The sequence below is a fragment of the Vicugna pacos genome, chromosome 9 (genome assembly GCF_048564905.1).
Source record: "Vicugna pacos chromosome 9, VicPac4, whole genome shotgun sequence".
Lineage (NCBI taxonomy): Eukaryota > Metazoa > Chordata > Mammalia > Artiodactyla > Camelidae > Vicugna > Vicugna pacos.
This window is the reverse complement of record NC_132995.1, coordinates 27,070,550-27,094,373: the sequence shown is the minus strand read 5'-3', so window position 1 is coordinate 27,094,373 and position 23,824 is coordinate 27,070,550. Positions and strand designations below refer to the sequence as shown.

The 23,824-nt window shown below is 54.6% G+C and overlaps 1 protein-coding gene across 10 annotated transcripts in view; it reads left to right on the top strand.

Annotated features, from left to right (window-relative positions):
* The window catches only part of ZNF423 (zinc finger protein 423), a 330,579-nt gene that overhangs the window by 184,608 nt on the left and 122,147 nt on the right, over positions 1–23,824 (top strand). For 9 of the 10 annotated variants that reach the window (XM_072967330.1, XM_072967320.1, XM_072967321.1 and 6 more), the window contains one exon: positions 15,982–19,196. In XM_072967330.1, coding sequence (XP_072823431.1) covers positions 15,982–19,196 — 3,215 coding nt within the window. Of the gene's footprint in view, positions 1–5,019; positions 5,167–15,981; positions 19,197–23,824 lie in introns of those variants that run through there. The other variant, XM_072967329.1, reaches the window with a different exon arrangement.

Here is a 23,824-nt window from a genome sequence, read left to right as displayed (position 1 = left end):
TTATGATGAGATATTTCAAGTCTATTTATGACAGTAGGCACAGTGTAGGGTGAGATGAGGGCCTGGCCACCGTGTAAGGACGTCGTGGTCATTCAGGTTGAAACAGCAGAGGTGGGAGGGGGCAGGGGTGGTGTAGGGGCGCCGAGGGAAGGGTCAGGGATGCCAAGGAGGGACCAGGGGGCCACATGGCCCAGTGGTGATGTTCAGGACTTCACCTGCCCTGCCCCACACTTGGAAATGGAGTTGAGGGAGTGCTCCTGGCCACAGCTGCGTCGTTTGGGGGGGGTACCTGGCATGCCACCCCAGCCACACCAGGTTCTCCTTCTCGCTGTGGTCCTGGGCCGGGTGGCCACCTCCCCGCCTCTGCCCCTGCGCCTTCCCTGGGCCTGACAAGCTTAATCTCCTCCCACCACCGCCGAGGCTGGGCCTGGGGAGGCCTCAGTCATTGAGGGTCGACAACTCGGCAGCTTAGCAACAAAGCCCACAATGGCAATTTTTCTGGAGGCTGAAACATGAAAATCTAGGGAAAATTGAAATTTTCTCTGCTGAGTTGTAGATTTGAATGAGTGTAAAGGGTGTGTGGGGCCCCGCAGAGGGGCTGCATCGTTGGCACCAGCACATCAGTGAGAATCCTAGGGCTCTCCCCTCCCTGCGGGCCAGGCCACCTCTTCTCCCCTGCCTGCCTCTGCCGAGCCGGAGGCGGGCCGGGCGCTGTGCTGGGCAGGCAACGCCACCTCCAGCCCTCTCACAGCTGCAGGGGAGGGAGGCACACACCGAGAGCCCCGGAGTTCTGTGCAAAGTGTGGGTCAGAACAGGGACTCCAGGGAGGGGGGAACAGAGCCACTTTTAGGTATATGCAGCCCAATTTTAGGTGGCTCACACATTTTTTTTTTAGTAATTATGTATTTATTTTAATGGGAATCACCAAAATATCATACTCATGATTTCATCAAGGTAATTATTGGGGATTACGCTCAGGTAGGTAGCACTGTTAAGCCTGAGCCAGGTGAAAGGACAAAGTTGAATGATAGTAATAAAAGTAAATGAGAATAAATAGGGTACAAGTCTGGAAGGTGGCCCGAGCACGACAGATCCTTGGATAGACTCGGCTCCCTAATCTAGCGCCACCACCTTAGGTAAGTGTGGTGGATAGGTTTCCTGAACATGGAGCCTGAGGCCAGGACTTGGGTTCAGCTTCTGTGATCGGGAAGTAGGAGCTCCAGGAAGCAGGTGTGAGGGGCAGGAAGAGTGAGGCAGGGAAAGGGAAAGGTCACTACTGCTGCGGACCCCCTGGCTGGATTCTGCTCGGACCTTCATGTGTGTGCGGGACCCCCAACAGGCTCCAGTCCCCCTTTGGTTGAAGGCCACCTCGGGGGGCGTTAGCTCCCCCACCTTCTGAAAAGAGGCAGAGCCCTGAAGGTGAGAGCTCCGGAGTGGGGGGCCTTAGACCCACCACCGCTGCAGCCGCTGACCCTGCAGGGCTGTGATGTGCTCCCCGAAAGCTCCTGCTGCAGCCGGCCCCTCTCCATCCCTCAGTGTCTTCTGTAAAATGGGACCAAGCTTGTGACTGTCTTGCACAGTTGCCCAGTGGGCACTTGGCACATCATTGGTGCAGAGAGAGCGAGTATTTTGGGGGAGTGCCTTAGTCCCCCAGGTTGTGGGAGGCTCCTGAGTTCTCCAGATGCTGGAGAGGGTACCCTTGAGATGGGATGGATTTGAGCTGAAAAGCAGAGGATCTGTGCTTCGAGGTCAGACAGCGCACCTGACTTGTCCATGGAAGTCTGGCCTGAGGAGCGTGCCCCCCAAGTGGTGTCTGGGCTGTAGATGTGGATACTACCCTAACATCCTCCCAGGATTCTCGGCTGGGCCTCCAGCCTGGGCTCTAGGTGAAGCTGGCTCTGCACAGGGAATGTTCTTCCTCCTCAGTGGGCATCACCCACTCAGTTTCTTTCCCTCAGATGTGATTCCCACACACGCATCCCACAGGGTTCAGAGCACAGACTCTGAGGTCAGGTGTCCCAGTCAAAGCCCAGCTTAGCCATTTCTGACTGATAAGACCCTGAACATGTTACTTAGCCTTTGCAAGCCTCAGTTTACTCATCTGCAAAATGGAGGCTGGCAGTAATAACTCGTCAGACTGTTGTGACTGAAGTGAGATAATGTGCGTGGCATGGAGCAAGCACTCAAATGTTTAGCACATAATAAATGTCATTTATTATCCATGTGTTAAAACATATAACATACGTGTATATATATAGTATGAAATAGAACATACATATTAATCATTTTTCCATGTCTTTAAGCTGTAGATTAGAGGCTTCCAGTTCTAGGTTAGAGGCACCCTGTGGTTGTCTCTGGTACTGGGTTTTGTGAAAATTATATGAATCTGGTCATTTATTCACATTCTTTATCCTCACTGAGGACTTCTTCTGTCTACACTGCCATTAAGAAAGTCAGGATACAGGCTGCATTCTGCAGATGAGGTTAGGAGAGCCTGGAGGCCAAGGGTTTTCCTAAGGTCACATAGCTGCCCAGGGTTGCAACCAGCCCCAGAACCAAGGTGCTGGTTCAGTGCTGGTCCAGCCCTCTGGGACAGACCCAGGGCCAGTCCTGGGGGTTTTGCTGCGTTCTGCCTGCGGCCAGCCAGACTCGGAGGGGATGAGCGCGGATTCTCCCCGGGCCTCCCTCTGGGAGCCCAGAGACCTTCCGAACCTGGCTCAGGCCCCGCCCGGATGCCCTGCCCCTGACCTCCCCCTGGCGCCTGCCCTGATTGCTGTGATCTCAGAGCTGAGCCCAGGTCTCTGGGGACTGAGGGGCAAGGCCCCAGGGGTGGCGGGCTGCTGAGCGGGACCTGGTGGGGCAGTAGGTTCTTAGGACAGGGGTCCCCTGCCGCAGCTCCCAGGCCTATACCTGGCACCTTCTCTCGTGCCTGCTCCCTGGAGGAGCTGGGCTGGAAATTAATTTCAGGGGCAAAGCTCTGGAGTGGCCATACGATGGAGACTTTGGCCTGCTGTTCCTGAGCCTCTGATGTCCATGCTCACTCCCACACGGGGTGTCCCAGACTTTGGTCCTTGGTACCCACCTGCCAGGATTTTTGCAACATTCGATGGTCACTGGTGCTATGATTGCCCTAGTCTTTTTCTTTAAATCATCTTTTTTGTACTTTAATTCATTTACTTAATTCTGCAAGTGGAAAAACAGTATCATTTGCTGTAAGTAGGCAGTAACGTTAAAAGTAAATTAAAAACAGACCCAAAGAAAACCCCACGTTCAAGTAGTTCCAGCCAGAAGCTGTGGCAGTCTGAAAACACTGAGCCTTGGGGTCTGTTCTCTCTTTGTTGGGATGTGAAAGAGAGAAATTAAAGACACAGCACCCAATGGAGCCCTTCTCCTCGGCCTGATGTGAAGGTTGAAAAGGGAATTGAAGGGGCACTCACTTTCTCACTTTGTGTATCAGTGCTAAGGCCAACTTGGCTGTCCCCTAAAATCCTCACGGGCTCTAACAGTGGTGCATATCCCATGTTTGAGGGTACGCCGATCAGTGGAGTGCCTCCTCCTTCCTCAGAGCCCAGTTTGAGTGCCCCCTGCCTCCCCGCGTGGCACCTCCTCCTTGCCCACACATCCCTGATCCTGCCCAGGAGTGAGCCATCCGGCACTCACGGGCCTTCCCAGGGGAAAGCTCCCTAGAGCCCTACAGATGAGCAGGAGCTGTGTGTCCGTGCCTGTACTCCGCAGACCCCGAGGATGCATTGGACTACTGCCTTCTTGGGCCCCGATGAACACCATGAAATGAGGGCCTGTCTCTTAGCCACACAGGAGACCCCCCTACGCGCCCTGCCCCCATGGATGCTCCAGGAGGTGAGCAGAGCGGGGCGCTGAGTAACAGACTGGGTTTGGGTGGCTGTTGGAAGGGCATCCGTGGTGAGCACTTTGGCCTGAACAAAGGCTCGGAGGCTGCACCGGGTCAGGCATGCTTGCTGGTAACAGCTTTGATGGCTTTCCAGAGAAATAGTGGCTCATTCCAGTTTCCTTCCAGTAACTGCTGTGAAACTTGGGGCAGCTGCCCTTTCTGGGTCCCAGGTGTCTGATCTGTAAAATGGGAAAATGATGATGGGCAATCACGTAGGACAGACGTGGGGATTTAATGTGGTAAAGCTTTTGAGGAGGTGGGCTCCGTGCCTGCCACTCACAGAGGGCTCTGCAGCTGGTGGCTGCAGGGTGGGGCTGGGCTGTGGGCAGTGGGAAGTGATACCAGTTTGAGGTTGAAAAAATGGCTCAGTGTGACTATATCCCAGACCTGAAAGGATGCAGGGCACAAAGGGGCACCCCAAGGACTCAAATTAGACAATGATGCCAAGTGCCACAATTCAGGGTGAAAAGTGGCCCAATGCCAGTGCCCTAAAGTCAGGGAGGACACCAATGGTGGCAGAGGCAGTCAGGGAAGGCTTCTTGGAGGCAGTGTCTTGAAGCACGAGCACCTACTGAGCAGGCTTGGCGTGCCGTGGTGGCAGTATGTTCTCCAAAGGTGTTGCTACGTCCCTCCCCACAAAGGAGAAAGAACATTCTCTCCCTTTCAGAGCCTCAGATAAGGGTACAGCTGCGGAAGCCACATACTCTTTCCCCTGAAGTTGGCAGAGGAGATGCCTGAACACTTCTCAGAAGCTTCGAGGACTTCCAGACTGTAGCTCTGACATCTGCAGCTAAAACGTAGGGAAGAATGCTATCCAAGTAAGTTTAATCCTAATCAAAGGATTATTTTCTTACGGAAAAGCTTCACCTATACTTAATAGTGTTAAATTGTTCCTGGTACCAATTAGACTTTTAATGTTGCTGTTCCCTCCGGCAGCTGGAGGATGTGTGTGGTTTGCGTTTAATCAGAGTTAATTTTTTTTTTTGGCTGGTTCCGGGGGAGGGGAGGAGACAAGGAGACTGGTGTTTGGGGGTTTCCTTCTGGTCCTGCCAGGGCCGTGTCTGGGTGAGAGGTGCTGGGTGCCTCCGAGTTTGGGCTTCTCTGTTGGGGCAGCGGTGGACATCTCCAGAGTGTGACCCAGAGTTCCCTCGTGCCCGCCGGAAGGCGGCTGGAAGGTTCTGGCGCCACAATCCTGCCTGGCGAATCCAACGCCGAGTTAAATCTATGAATTATCCAACAATTTCTGCAGCAATAGGGTGAGTTATTATTGATTCACAGAGCACGACAAAACATCGCTGCATGAATTAGCAAACAGCTGTTTCTAATTTGAGTTTAGAACGGTACACAGAGGAACTTGTTTCTCTGTTCACTCCTTTCATTTATAATGAATTTTAATCACCGCTACAGGTGAGAAAAATGTAGAAACAAGCTTGTATCTTGTGGAAGAAACAAAGGAGAGACAGATGCTAACAGATTTCCAGTCTGTGATAAAAGGGATGTTTTGGTACACTTTACATGTAATTAGAGTGCAGCTGTTTCCAGTCCCAGGTCCACGAACACGGCCGAATGTGGGCTCCGCCGATCTCCAAAGGGAGTAAAGAAAAACAGTGATTCAACCCCGAAAGCATTTTGCTTTCTCTTGAGTCGCTCAGAGAGCCCTTTGCTCCGGCCCTTGGCGGTGTTGTCTCGTGAAAGCTCACGGAGATAACTTCAGAGGTGCTTTTTCCGCACCTGGGGATGGTGGGAGGCCGGTGGGGTGAGGTTCGGGTGTGCAGGGGTCCCAGGCCAGGGGGCTGATGGGAAAGCCTTCCAGAGCCCCTCTGCTTGCTACAAGCGCTCCATCTTTGGGGAATGTCTCATGGGGGAATGTTGGGGGCCCTTCTTTTCTGGCAGGAGCTGATCACGACACCCTACTTTAGCTGGTTTGATCACAGCCAGCTCTCGGTGAGTTGACGAGTGCTGGCTTAATTTTTTTTCCTCTGGCCTGCTTAATTTCTGCAATAAAACTCAAGCTCAATTGCATTTTCAATATCAGTGCTAAGTAAATTTGTCTAAGGGATGGAGCAGCCGGGCAGGCTGTGTGTTCTGTGAGGTCAGAGGCTTCAAGGGGAAAGGCGGATGTCTCCTTCTTCCTGTCCTGTGCGTCCAGCAGACCTTAGGGACGGCAGCCCTTGTGGATGAGGGGGCAGGGGTGTTCTAGGCGTCAGACCTCATCCCCCATCCCCTCTACCGTGAGCCTGGAGACCCAGGTCCAAGCCCTAGCAAGGCTGTGGGTGCCTTAGTTTCTCCCTCTGTGTAGTGAGAGGGTTGGGCTGGGTGCTCTTGAAGGCTTCTTTCCTCTCGGATGTAACTGGGATTGCAAACGGCAAGGGCCCTATGGGCCTTTATGCAGGTTGAGTGTCTTTTGCTTTGAAAAGCATGTTTTGTAGGGGTAACTGCTGGTTCTTAAGCTAGACCTTCCTGGTTGTTCATCAGGAAGATGGGACCCCTCACCGTCCTGTGTCCACTCAAACCATCTTGGTTGTTGCCTGCCTCTCTCTCTCTTTATCCTTCTCTCTCTCTACCGTATGACCTTATGTTGAACTGGGAGCCAGCAGCATTTTTAGAAAGCATTCCTCATATTCAGCATGTTACTCACTTATTTCATCTGCATAGCAACTCTATAATCAGGACTATGACTATTCCTATTTTACAGGTGAAGAAACCGAGGCTGGTTTCTTCTGTAATATTGAGGAGGTTCATTCACTCGATGGAGCTGGGATTCTAAGGCTCCGGCAGAGTCCAGCTGCTGGACTCAGCCACCAAGCAAACACAAGTGCCTTTGCTCATGATGGGGAAGGAGACCCTGCAGGTCTGGACAAACAGGAGAGTGAGCACACCTGGTCCTAACGGGGAGCCACAGCGCTGCTCAGTTGCTCATGCGCCAGACGTGCATCCTGTGTCTCCAGGTCTTTGCCTTCTCCTTCCAGAGCACCCAGAAGTGAATGCGGATGTTTGAAAACACTTTGAGAGTCCCTGATTTCTAACTGTTGGCATTTTTACCAAATAACTGATAACTGAGTGGTCTCCAGCCCGTCTAATGGGGGGACAGCCGTGGTGATCTGTGTCCTCCAGCTCAGGTCCTCATTTCTCTTAGTCCAGCTGGCTGACAGCCCTGGGCTGGGAGTCCAATCAGCTTTTCCATTTACCATCTGCTTTGTGACATCGGGATGTGCTGTAACTCCTGTTCTGTTTTCTCATCCATGGGGTTGACCACCCAACTTACTGTGTAAACCCAGCTCCTTTGAGTGTGAAAGAGGGATACCAGCTGGGTGGGACGCTGGGCTCCACCCCAGTATACCTGGGTGTGTGGCACCCTGCTTACTTGTAACATGGGATTAACAACCTCCACCACCACCTCAACCATGCAGAGTCGCTCCAGTGTCAAAGGGATAATGGGTGTGAAAATGCTGTGTAAAATTATAAACGCCATAGAGATGATGGGGCTTACAATTAATGATAATTATATAAGTTACACTAGTAACCACCTTCATTTTCTGTAGCCAATATTTAGTGAGTATTTAGCAGCATATATACATTACTCATTTTGTAAGGAAGACATTCTTATTATCCCCATCCTATGGATGAGGAAATGGAGGCTCAGAGAGGTGCTGTGACTTGTCCACGGTCACACAGCTAATGAGTGGCAGCTTGGTCTAAGCGAGCCTGTACTCTCAAACCATGGCTCTGCTGTCTCCCAGGGGCTGATGTCTCCCCAAGTCTCTTCAAGGTGATGCCGATGGTTTTGGCTCCCCAGAAGGTTATTAAGGGTCTTAATGGCAGTTATTTGCTGTCAGGTGGCATTTCAGGAGCCCCTGGAGACAGCTAGAAAAGGGCACGCCAGCCATGGCTTTCAGTCTGTCGGGAGGTCTGCGGGCACTCAGAGGCTGTGCCAAGTGTCCCTTAGAGGCGGGTCAGAGACTAGGACCCCACCCTTCACCCACCACGGCCAGCTGGAGAAGCGGCCCCGAAGGGCAAAATGCCTTCTCCCTCCTCCCAATTTTGGGCCACTGACCTCTGCATGCCAGCCTCCACCCACACACTGTCCACTGCCCCCCGAACCAACCACCCCTCCCCAACCTGCTTATTTTTTATTTCCAAACTGAAAGAATGATCCCCGCTTTCCCTGTCTGTGGCCTCGCTGGGGATGATGAAATCAACTCTGCCAAGACACTGTGAGCTCCCTGGAGCAGGGAAGGGTGAATACCTGTGGCAATAGGAATTGCTATTTTTATTATTATTTTTTTTTTGCCAAAATCATAATTCTAACTCAAGATTTCAGGTGGAGCCACATCGGCTTCTGGTAGCTGGGACGCCTTGGCCTCCCTCTGAGGAAGGACCCTCCAGCTGCCTCATCCTCCTCCTTCCCAGGGTCTCTCGATTTCTCAGGGGTTGGACGTCTATCCTTTACACCACACCCTCGTCTCTACCTTCAGGAAAACCAAATATCTACATGCATGACTGACTACTGCTTACATGAACTGTTTCCCCACCTCTTTCAAAGTGCTTCAAAGTGGCAAAGCGATGGTTTAGGGTTGAAACTTCAGACAGCAACTAACTGACAGGATTGGGAAGATAAGAGCATAGAAACCTAAGGATGCCAGATACCTTCTGCACCCCTCAGAGGTCAGAGCCAGCCTCTGGTAATCCACCACAAACTCTGCCCACTTTGGGACATGGCTTTGTGGCAGGTGGGGTTGTAAGGTGTGGGGCCTCCTCTTGGCTCTCTTTAAGTTGTACATGTTGGCAATGAGTAGCTTCTGCAGTGGGGCAGGCCCTGAACTGGCACTCAGGGCCCAGAAAGGCAGTATTGTCCAGTGGTTAGCAAGTGGGGGTCCGGGTAGTGGCGCTTGCCACTTGCTAGCTCTGTGTGCCCAGGAAGTTGCTTTCCTTCTTGGAGCCTCAGTTTGTACAGTTTTAAAGAAGGGAGGTGTAACAGCACCTACTTCATAATGATGTGAGAATCAGATGAGAAAATGCTGGCAAAGGATCTGGCTTATAGAACATGTTCTATAAACAGTAATTACTTGGTTTTTATGAGCTTAGTCCTGGGCCTGTGTGCTCCTGCTGTGTGGCCTCAGTTTCCTCATCTATGAAATAGGATGAGTGATGGTCTGTGAACTTCCTCTTGCTGACCCCCCTACCCCCCATCCCCCGCACTAATGTTGACTTTACATAAGTGGATGTCCTTGAGTGGAGGAGTATTCTGGGATGGATGGCCAGCTTTGGCACCTGGTAAGAGGTAAAGAACAGGACAGGTACTCTTGTCCCCTTCTTGTTGGTGGGCCTCTCCCTGGGCCTAGGTTGAGTCTGGATTCTGCCTCTGGGGGCTGAGCCCCTGGTAGACGCTGAGAGAATGAGGATGCCCCATGCAGGCGGGCACTCTGGCCTGGTGGCCTCTGTCTCCTACTGGGCCTTCATACCAGGGGATCCAGGTCCTGACTCTGGTCTGGTCTGTGAGGGGCTCTCAGGAAAGCTCACATGACAGTTTATTGGAAGCAGCCCCAGGAAAGGGCCTCAGAGATTGCCCAGTCCAACCTGTCACAGAGGCAGAAGCACCCCCATCTCCCAGCAACAGAGTGACATCTGGAACCAGGGTTCACCAAAGATCTATGTTCCCTCTGCTGCACCAGGTTTACAGGTGTTGCAGGGGAAACAAATTTGGGTAACGGCTTGAGATTTCCTAAGAAGAAATCAGATGCACCCAGATGCTCCCCACCCTCAAGCTGAATTTTCATCTTTTCTTGTGTGGAAAAAGCCACCTGTCTGTTTCTGGTTGCTTCTGTGCAAAGTGCAGTCAGTGCTGTGCCCTGAAGCACATTAGTGTCTTGTCGCCTTGGGCTCTGGGGAGCATTGATCTGTGCTCCCAGGATGCCCGGGATGCTTTCTACCCACTTTGGATGGGCCTCATCATCAGCTAGGTTGCAGCTGACCCTTTTCTGTGGCTGGAGACCTCTCTCTGGACTACAGCCCAGCTCCCTGGTACCTGCCAAGTGCTCTTGTCTCTGCTTGAACAGCAGAATTTTGGGGACACTGCCCTAAAGCCTCCTTTTTGAGATGGGATGCATAGATCCTTTCTTGGAGAAAACCTGATGGTTAAAGTCTTCTTCTCTATCACTGGGAATCAGGAGACCCTCTCTTTCAATTTGCTCTGTGCCCTTTGAACATTGTACTCATACGCTCCTCTGCTCATGGCAGACATCACCAACTGATTTGGCACTCATTTCTTCTGAGCCCAGATATGGCCTCAGAATCCTCCTGAACACAGCACTGTAGGCGACCACTAACAGTTTACCATCCCTGCAAGTTCTCTTCTCTCTCTCGGCCTCAGCCTCTCCCTCTGTATCATGCAGGATTGGCAGAGGTGGCTCCTGAGTCTGGGGTCCTGTTTCTTTGAGCCTGAGGAAGGGCCACAGTTATTCTCATTCCTGGAATTCCAGATGGAGGCAGAGGGGTTGCTCCACCTGGAGCACCACAGAGCTTTGTCTTGTGGGGAACTTGTCTTCTTGGCAATTTTCACTTCCCCAAGGAAACGGCTGAGTAGCAAGGAGACCTTTTGGGGCTTCATGAAGAAGGATCAAGCCTTTTTATGGCTACTGTGGAGACAATCTGGATGATTGGAGTATTGTCCAAAATTACTTTTCTATTCATCCAGATGGAACCCTGGAGGCCAAAGTTCTAACTTCCCATGTTACATGGAGCCAGATCTCCTACTGGACTCTCTGTCCAGTGCTCTTTCCTCTGCCCAGCACGTCTCCCACTGGTGCCTTGCTGCTCCAAGTCCCTGTGCTGTGCATGGTCTGGGGTGCCCGTGGGGTTGGGCCAAGGTGGGGTGCACTCGCGGGAGCCCTTGGTATCCAGCAGTCCCCTGCACACAGCACTTGTGGACTTGAATGGAAACTTTACTCCGGGGACTGCTCAGCATTTGTCCCCTCTGGAGCCTGGTGGTCATTTTTATTCACTTGAATGGAACTGCCCAGCCTAGGGATGTCCATGAGACCCAGAGCTGCTGGGCATCAGCTGTTTTCACCTTCCCAGGGAACCCTCCCCGTGTTCTCTTCAGAGCAATTTTTCCCTCTGGTTATCACTTCAGTGATGGAGTGATAACTCCTCCCTCCCTCCTCAGCCTGTGCCCCTCGCTGCAGGACGGTCCCCCTTTCGGCTCACCCCTGCGGCCCCCTGGGCTGGGCCACTCTCCCTCCCCTGTCCAGGCACTTCCTCGATTCTCTGTGACAGGAAGCGCATGGAGCCGAGCGTCCCAGCCATCCTCTGCTCCACCCAGACAAGGCGCGTCTGAGGCCACGTTGTCACTGCTGCCACCTCAGCGCGCGGAATTCACCAAGTGTGGCCACGTCAGCTTGGGATCCACATGGCCCTTTCTGCCGCTGGTGTAGTCTGAAGCCCAGTGTTCTTTTTTTCTCCCTAATTGAGTTTTTTTTTTCGAAATGCCTCCTCTCTTTTGTGCTTATTTTGGTTCTCTTCCTGCAGTAGACCGCAAAAGCCTCCTGCTACCCATTTCCTATCAGGCCTATTTTCAGGATTAGTCATTTTTAAATGACTTGAATCTCCTTTCTGAAGGTGATTTTTCTACTCATTTTGTTATATTTCTTCGATCGTGCGTGTTCTGGAGGGCGAGGGTCTGGCATTAGTCATTGGGTTTCCCACTTGATTGTTTCATGTGACAGTGCCCCCTCCCAAAGGAGAGAGGCAGGGTAGTATGGTGAGTGAAAGCACCGATGCAGAGCCTGCTCACTGGGTTTGAATCCTGGCTCTCCTGTCTGCAAGCTGTGTGACTTTAGGCAAGCTACTCAGCCTCTCTGTGCCTTAGTTTTCTCATGTGTAGCTGGAAATAATAATAATACTTACCTCATTGGACTGTTGAGAGGATTGAATGAGTCAGCACATATAAAGCTTTTAGAAGAATGCCTGGCATAGAGTAGAATCTATATAAACATTTACTTGGAAATGAAAAGGTGGTTGGTTGAGCTGGATTTTCTTGGAAGCTACCTTCTTCTCGCCGAGTTCTGAAACGTTCACGTTGAAGGGGACCTTGGGGTTGCCTTCACCCGGTTTCTCCACTCCTCTTTCTGCACATCCACCCGAGGGCGTGTGCTGTACTGGCTGCACGTGGGTGGTGGCTACCAGTCAGCAGGAGCGGAGGGTTACTGCTGTAAGGAAAGGAACCCCCGTCCTGTGCTGGCAGCCCTGCCCGTCCATCCTGAGCGCGCCGGCCTGGTCGTCTCTCCAGCGTGCTCCTGGAACAGGAAGCTAAATGTCCCTAAAACAAAACACGTTTGGAGGGGCACGACAGCTGCCGCCAAAGTTAAACATTGTTAGAGTAAACGGCTTTAAACAGGGCAGTCTGGGTTTGGGTCTTTGTCAACATGCCTATTTCCCCTGATTGGGCCTTTTCAGTTTAAGAAGTCTTATTTTCATTTCAATTCAGATGATTATAATCTCAGCAGTTGCTCAGTTTGTCGCTCCCAGAATAATGTGCTTTGCTTTAGTTTTGAGACTTGTTTGCAGAAAAATAAAGGCACCCAGGCAGCCCCATAAGGCACCTCAGGGACTGCGGTGCTGGGCCAGGCTGATTCCCCTTCTCCAAGACGTGGGGGAGCCAGGGCGAGAGTAGACCCCACGCTCCTGGCCACATGTCGCTGGGGCATCCAGCTGTGTGACTCAGGGCAAGCTGCTCACCTCTCTGAGCCTCAGCTTCCTCATCTTAAAAATGGGATGTTACCAATGGGAGGATGAAAAAAGATTAATTGCAGTTAATAGAAGCACTTAGCTCAGTGCTGGCGCTTGGGACATGCTTACTAGCTATAGCTGCTAATTTTATTAGCGCTAGTAGTGCTAATTAGTACTAATTATTATTATTGGCCAACTAATGCCTTTGTTTAACAGCTTTATTGAAGTATAATTTGCATACCAGAACAGACACTTGTTTTAAGTGAGCAGTTCTGTGACTTTTCGTAAATAGAGCTGGGCTGCCTTCACCGTCATCCAGTTTGCAAGCATTTCCATGATCTCAAAAGACATCTCTTGCCCATTTGCAGTCAATCCCTGCTCCCTCCTCCAGCCTCAGGCAATCACTAATCTGCTTTCTGTCTCTACAGATGTGCCTTGTCTGGACAGTTCATGTACATGGAATAATAGTGCTTTTTCACATGAATGTTTTTCATCCACTCCTCCCAGTGCCTCTGTTTTTTTCCAAACGTGTGAGCTGACCCCAAGAGTTGAGAGTGACGCTTTGCGGGCAGACAAATGAATGGAGGGGGAGGGTTTGAGTGCAGGTATCCGCTCTCATCCTCGGAAAACGTGAGTCAAAGATGTGTCTGGGCTTGGTCTTTTGGGCAAGGTGTCTTCCTTGTCTTCCTCGCCTATGAACTGGCGGGCGTTTGAGCCTGGGTTCTCCACTCATCAGCCCAGCCAGCTCCAGCAAGCTCCAGCCAGCTCTGGCACCTCCTGGGCCTCAGGACTCCTCTCTGCAATGCAGACGATGGGCCATCCCTGTGGTTCTGTCAGGGCTCCATGGAGAGCCAGACCATGACTGCACTGGAGCTTTCCACGGGGCCCCTCACCCGGTCTTACCTACACAGGTGTGGTCTTACATGACCAACCTGTGTCAGGGGGCCTGACTGGGGAGAGTCGCTGTGGCTGTGCCTCAGTTTCCTGGTCTGTAACCTGTGGGAGGGGCCTTGGTTCCTGCCTCCTGGGAGGTTGAGACAGCCCTGAGCGAAGTGCCCGGCACACAGGAAGGGTTCTGTGCCAGCTTGTGTGAGTCTGAGCTAAGATATCAAAATAATAAAAAGCCTGTGGAGCCTGGCCAGGGGGCAGGGGCCGAGCGGGTCCCGCAGCTGCCCCAGCTCCAGCCAGCTCCTCCCTTGGGTCCCTTTGTCTGCACCCCGTGGAGCCCAGCTGGCAAGAGCTGGGAATTACCAGGCAGGGGCTGGGGCGCTTCCCGCCGCTTCTAATCCGAGGAGCTGGCAGCAGATGCGTCCTGCCCGTCCGAAGGCCCTGTAACATGAGGCCTCCTGGGGAGCAGGCACCCTCTCTCTGGGAGGCACCCTGGGCTGGGCTGGGTGACTGGGCTTCAGAGGCGGGAGGCTGCTGGGAGATGCGGGACTCTGGGCTGGGAGCTTTGGAGAGCAGCATCCTGCCAAGCAGAGCTCTGCCAGCAGTGCCAGCTGAGATCAGGCAGATCTTCAGACGGTCAGGGCCAGGGGCCGGGGTGGGCATCGGGGTGATGTAGGGTGTAGGAGCAGGCTCAGAGCCAGCTCTAAGGGACCGTGAGAGACCCTCCAGTTAGCCTTACTATCTCTTCAAATCTTGAGGTTGGCAGCTGTGGGAGCCCGGGGTTATGGGTCCCCCGGGTGTGAGCTGTGACTCCATGATGGTGTGTTTGTGTCTGCAGGTGAGTGTGCATGGGTGTTCAAGCTTGTGTGTGAGTGATAGTGGGAATGATGCCGTGTGAATGGATGTATCTGTGAGTACGTGACTGTATGTGATTGTGTGTGAGTGTGATGGTGTGTGTGTATGTGTGCAAGTGTGTGTAGGTGAGTGTGAGTTGGCATGTCTGAGCCCATGTGTGAGTTGTGGGAGTCATGTGTGAGCTCTGTGTGTGTGTGTGTGTGTGTGTGTGTGTATGTTTGCAGGTGTGCGTGCCGGTGCCTGCCCAAGCCTGAGACTGCGGTTCCCCTGCCCTTCCCTTCAAGAGGGTCTAGGCTGCCTCTGGCCAAGAATTTCTGGGTTAAGTCTGTGAGACTTCTCTTAAGACCAGGCTGGGCTGACTGGGGGCCGGAGAGGCGGGGGCAGTGGTTTATTTCCTCGGGGTTAGAAGAGCAAGGTCAGTGCAGCCGAATCTGAGCTTTTGTTTGTCTCTCCCCTGCTTGTAGCAGCCTGCGGTCCGTTTCATTCATTATTAAGTTTTAAATCCACCCAACACGAAACTTGAGCCGTGGAACTCGCTCCCTGCTCGGGCTGGCTTGGTTCAACCCCTGCTGTGTCTCAGGAAACTTCACTGGTTTTATTTGCTGTGTCTTGGGTGCCTTTTTTTTTTCTCCCAGAAACAGCCACGCCTTGGTTTGTTTAGTTTTCCTCTGAGACTGGCCAGCCAGCAGAGGCCAGGGATGGGGGGCGGGGCAGGAGTGATCCCCTTCCCTGAGTGTCCCCCTCCCTGCCACGGTGGATTTAAGGACCACTAGGCTCTGAGCTCGGTGGCCATCTGGATCCCAGTCCCATCTCTAATCACTGCACCATCGGGCCAGCTCTTGGGGTCCTGAGTGGACTTGGGGCAAATCCAGAGGTGGAGAAGGAACAAAGAAAACATCCCCCTTTGGGATGGTTTGGGCTGGGAACCCTGCAGCCCCTTCTCAAGTGCCCCTTGCTTACCTCCGTTTGTGCTCTTGGGCTGATGCCATATACCTGTGATTTCTACCTCATGTCTGTCCCTGAGGCAGCAGCTCCAACTTCATCAGTTCCTGATTCCCCACTGAATGCAGTATGGCTGAATTCATTAAAGTAAATTTTATTTTCTTACAAAGTTCTGCCTACGCCCCCCTGCACCAGTGGGATTTCCCCCCCAGACTAGGAGGGGGTGGGGGAATCAACCCCCAGGTCTTGATCAGTTGATGGGACTTGCCTCCTTTTGGCCTGTGGGGCTGATGGTCTGTGAGGTCATTTCCGATAACTTTTTTCCCAGGCTCCTCCCCACCCCCAAATCAAGGAAGTGGCCGAGACTTCACCTCTTGTGGGAGGGTGGTACCGCATCCAGCAAGGCCCCGTGCGGCAGGTGTTGCTGCGGGGAAAGGCATGTCCCCTCCGTATCCTGCCATGCCTCTGCCACCCTCTCTGCAGACGGGAAGACCTGCATGTCCACTTGCTTCCACCCCCGGGGTCCCTCCCCCACTCTTCCTGCAGCAGTTGGCCAGCTGCACAGCTTCAGCCCGCGAGCTGTCGAGAAGCTGGCTCTGTCCTTGTTTCTCGCGGCCCTGGGAATTGCCTCTAATCTCCTCTCTGCCTTCCCCCTGCAGATGGTGACGACGACCCACAACTCTCCTGGGTGGCCTCGTCTCCCTCCAGCAAGGATGTTGCGTCACCCACGCAGATGATCGGAGATGGGTGTGACCTCGGCCTGGGTGAGGAGGAAGGGGGCACGGGCCTGCCGTACCCTTGCCAGTTCTGTGACAAGTCCTTCATCCGCCTGAGCTACTTGAAGAGGCACGAACAGATCCACAGCGACAAGCTGCCGTTCAAGTGCACCTACTGCAGCCGGCTCTTCAAGCACAAGAGGAGCCGCGACCGGCACATCAAGCTGCACACGGGTGACAAGAAGTACCACTGCCATGAGTGCGAGGCGGCCTTCTCCCGCAGTGACCACCTCAAGATCCACCTGAAGACCCACAGCTCCAGCAAGCCCTTCAAGTGCACTGTCTGCAAGCGTGGCTTCTCCTCCACCAGCTCGCTGCAGAGCCACATGCAGGCCCACAAGAAGAACAAGGAGCACCTGGCCAAGTCCGAGAAGGAGGCCAAGAAGGACGACTTCATGTGCGACTACTGCGAGGACACCTTCAGCCAGACCGAGGAGCTGGAGAAGCACGTGCTCACCCGCCACCCGCAGCTCTCTGAGAAGGCCGACCTGCAGTGCATCCACTGCCCCGAGGTCTTTGTCGACGAGAACGCGCTGCTCGCCCACATCCACCAAGCCCACGCCAACCAGAAACACAAGTGCCCCATGTGCCCCGAGCAGTTCTCCTCGGTGGAGGGTGTCTACTGCCACCTGGACAGCCACAGGCAGCCTGACTCCAGCAACCACAGTGTCAGCCCTGACCCCGTGCTGGGCAGCGTGGCCTCCATGAGCAGCGCCACGCCAGACTCCAGCGCCTCCGTGGAGCGAGGCTCCACCCCGGACTCCACCCTGAAGCCCTTGCGGGGCCAGAAGAAGATGCGGGATGACGGGCAGGGCTGGTCCAAGGTGGTCTACAGTTGCCCCTACTGCTCCAAGCGGGACTTTAACAGCCTGGCCGTGCTGGAGATCCACCTGAAGACCATCCACGCGGATAAGCCACAGCAGAGCCACACGTGTCAGATCTGCCTGGACTCCATGCCCACCCTCTACAACCTCAACGAGCATGTCCGCAAGTTGCACAAAAACCACGCCTACCCCGTGATGCAGTTCGGCAACATCTCCGCCTTCCACTGCAACTACTGCCCTGAGATGTTCGCCGACATCAACAGCCTGCAGGAGCACATCCGCGTCTCCCACTGTGGCCCCAATGCCAACCCGCCCGACGGCAATAACGCCTTCTTCTGCAACCAGTGCTCCATGGGCTTCCTGACCGAGTCCTCCCTCACCGAGCACATCCAGCAGGCCCACTGCAGTGTCGGCAGCGCCAAGCTAGAGTCTCCAGTCGTGCAGCCCACGCAGTCTTTCATGGAGGTCTATTCCTGCCCCTACTGCACCAATTCGCCCATCTTTGGCTCCATCCTGAAGCTCACCAAGCACATCAAGGAGAACCACAAGAACATCCCGCTGGCCCACAGCAAGAAGTCCAAGGCGGAGCAGAGCCCGGTCTCGTCTGACGTGGAGGTGTCTTCCCCCAAGCGGCAGCGGCTCTCGGCGAGCGCCAACTCCATCTCCAACGGCGAGTATCCCTGTAATCAGTGCGACCTCAAGTTCTCCAACTTTGAGAGCTTCCAGACCCACCTGAAGCTGCACCTAGAGCTGCTGCTGCGGAAGCAGGCGTGTCCCCAGTGCAAAGAGGACTTTGACTCTCAGGAGTCCCTCCTGCAGCACCTGACGGTGCACTACATGACCACGTCGACCCACTATGTGTGCGAGAGCTGCGACAAGCAGTTCTCCTCGGTGGACGACCTGCAGAAGCACCTGCTGGACATGCACACCTTCGTGCTGTACCACTGCACCCTGTGCCAGGAGGTCTTCGACTCCAAGGTGTCCATCCAGGTGCACCTGGCAGTGAAGCACAGCAACGAGAAGAAGATGTATCGCTGCACGGCCTGCAACTGGGACTTCCGCAAGGAGGCCGACCTGCAGGTGCACGTCAAACACAGCCACCTGGGCAACCCGGCCAAGGCACACAAGTGCATCTTCTGCGGGGAGACCTTCAGCACTGAGGTGGAGCTGCAGTGCCACATCACCACACACAGCAAGAAGTACAACTGCAAGTTCTGCAGCAAGGCCTTCCACGCCATCATCCTGCTGGAGAAGCACCTGCGGGAGAAGCACTGCGTGTTTGATGCGGCGGCTGAGAACGGCACGGCCAACGGGGTGCCCCCAGCTGCCGCCAAGAAGGCCGAACCGGCTGACCTGCAGGGTATGCTGCTGAAGAACCCCGAGGCGCCCAACAGCCACGAGGCAAGCGAGGATGACGTGGACGCGTCGGAGCCCATGTATGGCTGCGACATCTGTGGGGCTGCTTACACCATGGAGGTGCTGCTGCAGAACCACAGGCTGCGGGACCACAACATCCGACCGGGCGAGGACGACGGCTCGAGGAAGAAGGCCGAGTTCATCAAGGGCAGCCACAAGTGCAACGTGTGCTCGCGGACTTTCTTCTCGGAGAACGGCCTCCGGGAGCACCTGCAGACGCACCGGGGCCCCGCCAAGCACTACATGTGCCCCATCTGCGGCGAGCGCTTCCCCTCACTGCTGACACTCACTGAGCACAAGGTGACCCACAGCAAGAGCCTGGACACCGGCACCTGCCGCATCTGCAAGATGCCACTGCAGAGCGAGGAGGAGTTTATCGAGCACTGCCAGATGCACCCCGACCTGCGCAACTCCCTCACCGGCTTCCGCTGCGTGGTCTGCATGCAGACGGTCACCTCCACGCTCGAGCTCAAGATCCATGGCACCTTCCACATGCAGAAGCTGGCGGGCAGCTCGGCCGCATCCTCCCCCAATGGCCAGGGGCTGCAGAAGCTCTACAAGTGTGCCCTGTGCCTAAAAGAGTTTCGCAGCAAGCAGGACCTGGTGAAACTCGACGTCAACGGGCTCCCCTATGGCCTGTGCGCTGGCTGCATGGCCCGCAGCTCCAACGGACAGGTGGGCGGCCTGGTCCCGCCCGAGCCTGCCGACCGGCCCTGCACCGGCCTCCGCTGCCCTGAGTGCAGTGTCAAGTTCGAGAGTGCTGAGGACCTGGAGAGCCACATGCAGGTGGACCATCGTGACCTCACCCCAGAGACCAGTGGGCCCCGGAAAGGCGCCCAGACGTCACCTGTGCCCCGGGTAAGTGCAGCCAGCCTGAGCCTGGTCCCTGCTCCTTGGGGCTCTGCGGATGTCCAGAGGAGCCCCTGTGCTGAGCTCTTTATTTCCGGGCAGTGGCCCCCCTCGTAGCCCAGAGAAGCAGCGCCGTTGTGCAGTGGTTAAGCACATCTGCTCTCAGGTAGACTCTGAGTTTGGACACCAGTGTTGCCATTTCCCTTCCTGTGTGACATGGGGATACATCATCTATCTCCCTAGGCTTTATTTGCCAAGTGCTCATCTGTAAAATGGGAATAATAATGTCTCACCTTCATAGAACTATAGTGAGGGGCCAAGGGCACAGTGTGGGTAAAGGGCCTAGGATTGTGGCTGACGCTGTGAATGTGCCCTCGTTGTTGGCTGTCTCTTGGTTATTGATCAGGGGTGGATTTAAGTGCTAATTGCGTCTTCTTGGGCAAGTCACTCTGCTCCCTGGGCTTTAGATTTAGGATTCTTCTGACAATTCATAGAGGTAATATGCACATAAAGGGCTTAGAATCTGGCACTTACGGCCTGTCATATTAGCAGTAATCACCAGCTGGTATCATTATCACCAACAGCATCATTATAGTTAGTGCAGTTGCAGTTGCTGGTACATGAAAGGCCCTAAGCACGTTTCCAGTTACTTTATCATTAATGTTTGATTAGTTGATCACATTTGTCCTGAGCACCCATTATCTTCAGGGTGCCTGGCAGCCAAGGAGAGTCAGAGATGGACCCTGCCATGGGGGCTCCCAGACCAGGAGGGGCCACAGACCCATAATCAGTGGGTTTCAATGAGGCAGGGGAAGTCCAGCTACTGGAGGGTCCACAGCGACCCTGGGAATGGTGACCAAGGGGCACCTGCAGGTGACAGGCATAATGGGTCCAGGGATTCCCATCAAATCTGTGTTGTCTGCTTCCAGACCAAGGAGGTGCCAAGCAGATCTCAGGAGTATCTTTCCCTTGAGGGCCGCTGCTGGCACCACTGGCAGGGAGGCAGGATTTGGGGAAGGGCCACCTGTCACAGGCACCTGCTGGAAGACAGGGATGTTTGCTGAGGGGGTTTCACTGCAGGATCAGAACTGGGGCCTGGGACTCTGGGATTTTGAGGAGGAGAGAGAGTGAGAGAGAAGGAGGGCTGGAGAGACCCCTAGGGGGTCTCCTGGCCAATTCCCCAATGAGGCCAATGAGCTGGAGGACCCAGCCAACAACACCTGGCTGCAGAGAGACGCGTCTGAATAAGGACAGGGCCATGTGTCTTGCTGGGGACTGAGGCCTTTCCTCGGAGGCCTGTCTGGAGCAGAGAGCTCCTTTTAGGGGTGGTAACACCCCACTTTCTCAAGGCCTTTTGACTGTGCAAGTCCTCTAGGAAAGGGTCCAGTAGGACACCCTTCAGGGGTCCTGAGCACAGTCCCATCACAACTGCCCAGCTCTGTCCTCCTCAGCCTCAGCCTACTGGCTGCCAGGGTGGGTGGGCTGGAAACCATATGGGCCCGGGAGTCAGATGGCTTGCGTGAAAATCTCCCTCTTCCAGTACCCACCCGTGACTTGACCTCTCTGGGCTTCTGTCCTCACCTGTAAAGCCAGAGGGTAATAATAATAACAGTAGTGACAGCACTGTAATAGTGTCTGTCTCCAAAGCGGGCATCACCTGGGGGCCGTTCTGCTTGTTAAAACGGTATCTGCTGTGGTCTGTGGGTGCCTGTCCCTCCTCAGTTGTCAAACACTGTGACTGTTCCCCTGCTGACCTCAGTGTTTTGCCTCGAGGATTAAACGACGAAAGAAGCACTGGGCATGTAGTAACCTTCACTTGTAATTTCCCCATTTATAGTCACAGCTCACACTTATCGAGGAATAAGGATGTGTCAGGCACTTTCTATCTGTTTAATCCTTATGACACTCACCTTGCAGATGAGGAAAGGGAGGGAAGGGACAATTAGGCAGTTTACCATGAGCCCCCGGCTTTCAAGAGGCAGAGAAGGAATTTGAGCCCAGGTCATGTGTGGTAACCCAGCCTGAGCTCTTGGCCAGCCCTCCACCCAGTACCTCTGGGGCCCATCTGGTTGCCAGAGGGGAGAGGCCGGCTTGGGTGGGGCCCAGGCCAGTCAGCCCAGTGTTTAGGTGGTGGGACAGTGGCAGGGCCAGGCCCCTGTATGCCCTTCTACTGCCTTTTCGGCACAGTCCACACTGTGCCGGGGCTCCAGATGGCCAAGGGGCTGCTTCTAGTGCTCCCAAGCCCTCCCACTATGGAAGCCTCCTCCGTCCTGGTCTCTGCCCTGGATCCTGCATCAGGCACCACTTCATAAAGCCCCTACTGTGTGAGCGCCCACTCTTACATTGTTTCCATGGAAACAACCCGGACCTTGGCTGTGACCCTTGCTTCGGCAAAGAGAGGGCCCCGGCTTAGAAAGGTGGAGCCGTATACCCAAAGATGCACAGCTGTGCATGCCAGTGCAGGGCTTCAGACCCGAGGGGGCCTGTTTTCTGGAAGGCTGACAGGCCTTCCTCTCCCTGTCCCTGGCCTTGTGAGAGGATGGGAGCTGAAACTCACATCTAGAGGCCTGGGCAGATGGGCCATTTGCAGAAAGGAGCTAGACAAAGCCCGGGTACCTCCCCAGCGGGGGCATAGCCTCTGGGGCCTTGCCCCCTGCCTGGGCACGCCTCGGGGCAGGGGCCCAGCTGTCTGTTCGCTCACCCTTCCCTCCCCCAGGACTCACGCATACAAGAGCAGACTCTGGGGGCTGCACAGGGGCTTGGGGGCTGGCAGGCTGGGACCCTCGGGAGTGTATCCATAGCAACCAGCTCTCTGAGGACTGGGTTCCTGTGGGGCCGAGGCTGCTGGCGGCTGGAGCATGAAGCACTGAGGTTTCTGCCTCCCCCTCTGTTTATTGATAATAACAACCTCACCCCAACTTCAAGCTTGTGTGGGCAGACCCCGGCCCCCATCGACTCCCCAGAGGCTCACGGTGCTTGTGAGGGTGAAGGGTGAGGAGGTAGACTGGGTTCTCTCATGGTCCATCTTACAGCAGGGTAACAGATGTCCAGGTTAATGGCTTGTCCAGGTCTCAGCAGCTTTCTGTTACCCAGAGCAGGACTGTCTGGGGTGGTCTGGGGCATGGAGCTAGGGGCGGCAGCTCAGATGGTGGCTCTGGAGAGCGCTGCCTGGGGTCGAATCCCAGTTCCCCTTACTCACCAGCTGGGGGCTTTGGCCAAGTGATTTAACCTCTTGAAACTCCACTTTCTCCATCCCAAAAGTGGAGCTTGCAGAGTGATTATGAACATTGAGAGAATAAACAGTGTCTGCACATAGTAGGCGCTCAATAAATGTGAGCGGCCATCATGATAGTGGAAATTCAGCAGCAAGGGCCGTCTTTCCCTCTCCTTCTCCTCTCTCCTCCTTTCTCCACCATCCTCAAGTGTGTTCTTTCTGCTCTGGGTCCCTCTGAGTCTGCTTGGGGCCATGCTGGGGGAGGCAGCCCTGGCTAAGGCCCCAGGGTTCAGCTTTGGTTCAGCTGGCCTGGGCCCCGGGGAAGAAGCTCATGGCAGAGGAGACGCTTTGAATGCAAAGTTCTATCTTCCTGTGGTTGCATCTCCCATTGGGGACTGAAGCTCTAGGGAAGGAGGGGGTCTTTGAGGGATAGAGTAAGGGAGATGGACCAGAGGAGGTGTTGAGGTGAGGGCGGGCCGGGTGGGTGGGGGCGGCCAATTGCCCAGCAGGAGAGAGACAGAGTGGGAGAGTCCTCCCCTGCTTTCCCTGTGCTGTGCTCCACAGCCTGGAGGACCGCACAGCTCCCGCCCAGCTCCGGACCCTGAGCACCCCTGGCCTCACATGCAAGGCCAGAAGGGCCATCTTTGTTCGAGGATATCTGGGTATACATTAGTGGGTGTTGGTGCTGGTGAAACTGTGTGTGTGCGGGTGTGTATGCCTGAGTGTGAGTGCGCATGTGTATACTTTTGAGTCTACGTGTGTGTCCACGAGGGTTGGTGCACTCCCTTGTGCCATAATCTGCTTGTGCATCTGTGGGTGCATTTAGGAGTGATGGGTGTGGCTACTAGAGTTCCAGTAAGAGAACTGAAAGCTTGAGTGTCACTGGGGATGCTGCCTGAACTTGTGGTCCGTGAGGACGTCTCCACTTCTCAGTTCCTCTGCCTCCTCCCTTGAAGCCTGGAGCTCCCTTGATCCCCTGGAGCCTGTTTCCCCAGCAGGCAGGGCTCAGCCCTCTTCCTGTCATGGAGGGGTGGCCATATGGTGGGAGGGCATTTGGGGATCCCCTCTCGTCCTGCCCAGGCTCCTCATGATTCATTTTCCAAGCGCAGTGAGCCCACTTCAGCCACCTGCCCCGATCAGGAACAGCACTTTGATCATGGACTGTCCTCCCCACTGGTCTGGTCCAGGCATGGCTCTGGCCTCCAGAGACCTCCACTCACGGCGAGGTGGGACACCATCTCCCTTGTCAGGCAGGCTCCTCTCGGCTCCCGGGCGATGGAGCTTCCTGGGGTGTGCTTATTCTTGCACTTACTTGTTCATTCGTTCATTCAATCACTCACCATTCATTTAAGCATCAAGGGCCCTTACACTTGCCAGGCAGGGTGGATGGGGGCCACATGTGAGGGGGAACGAATGATTTTAA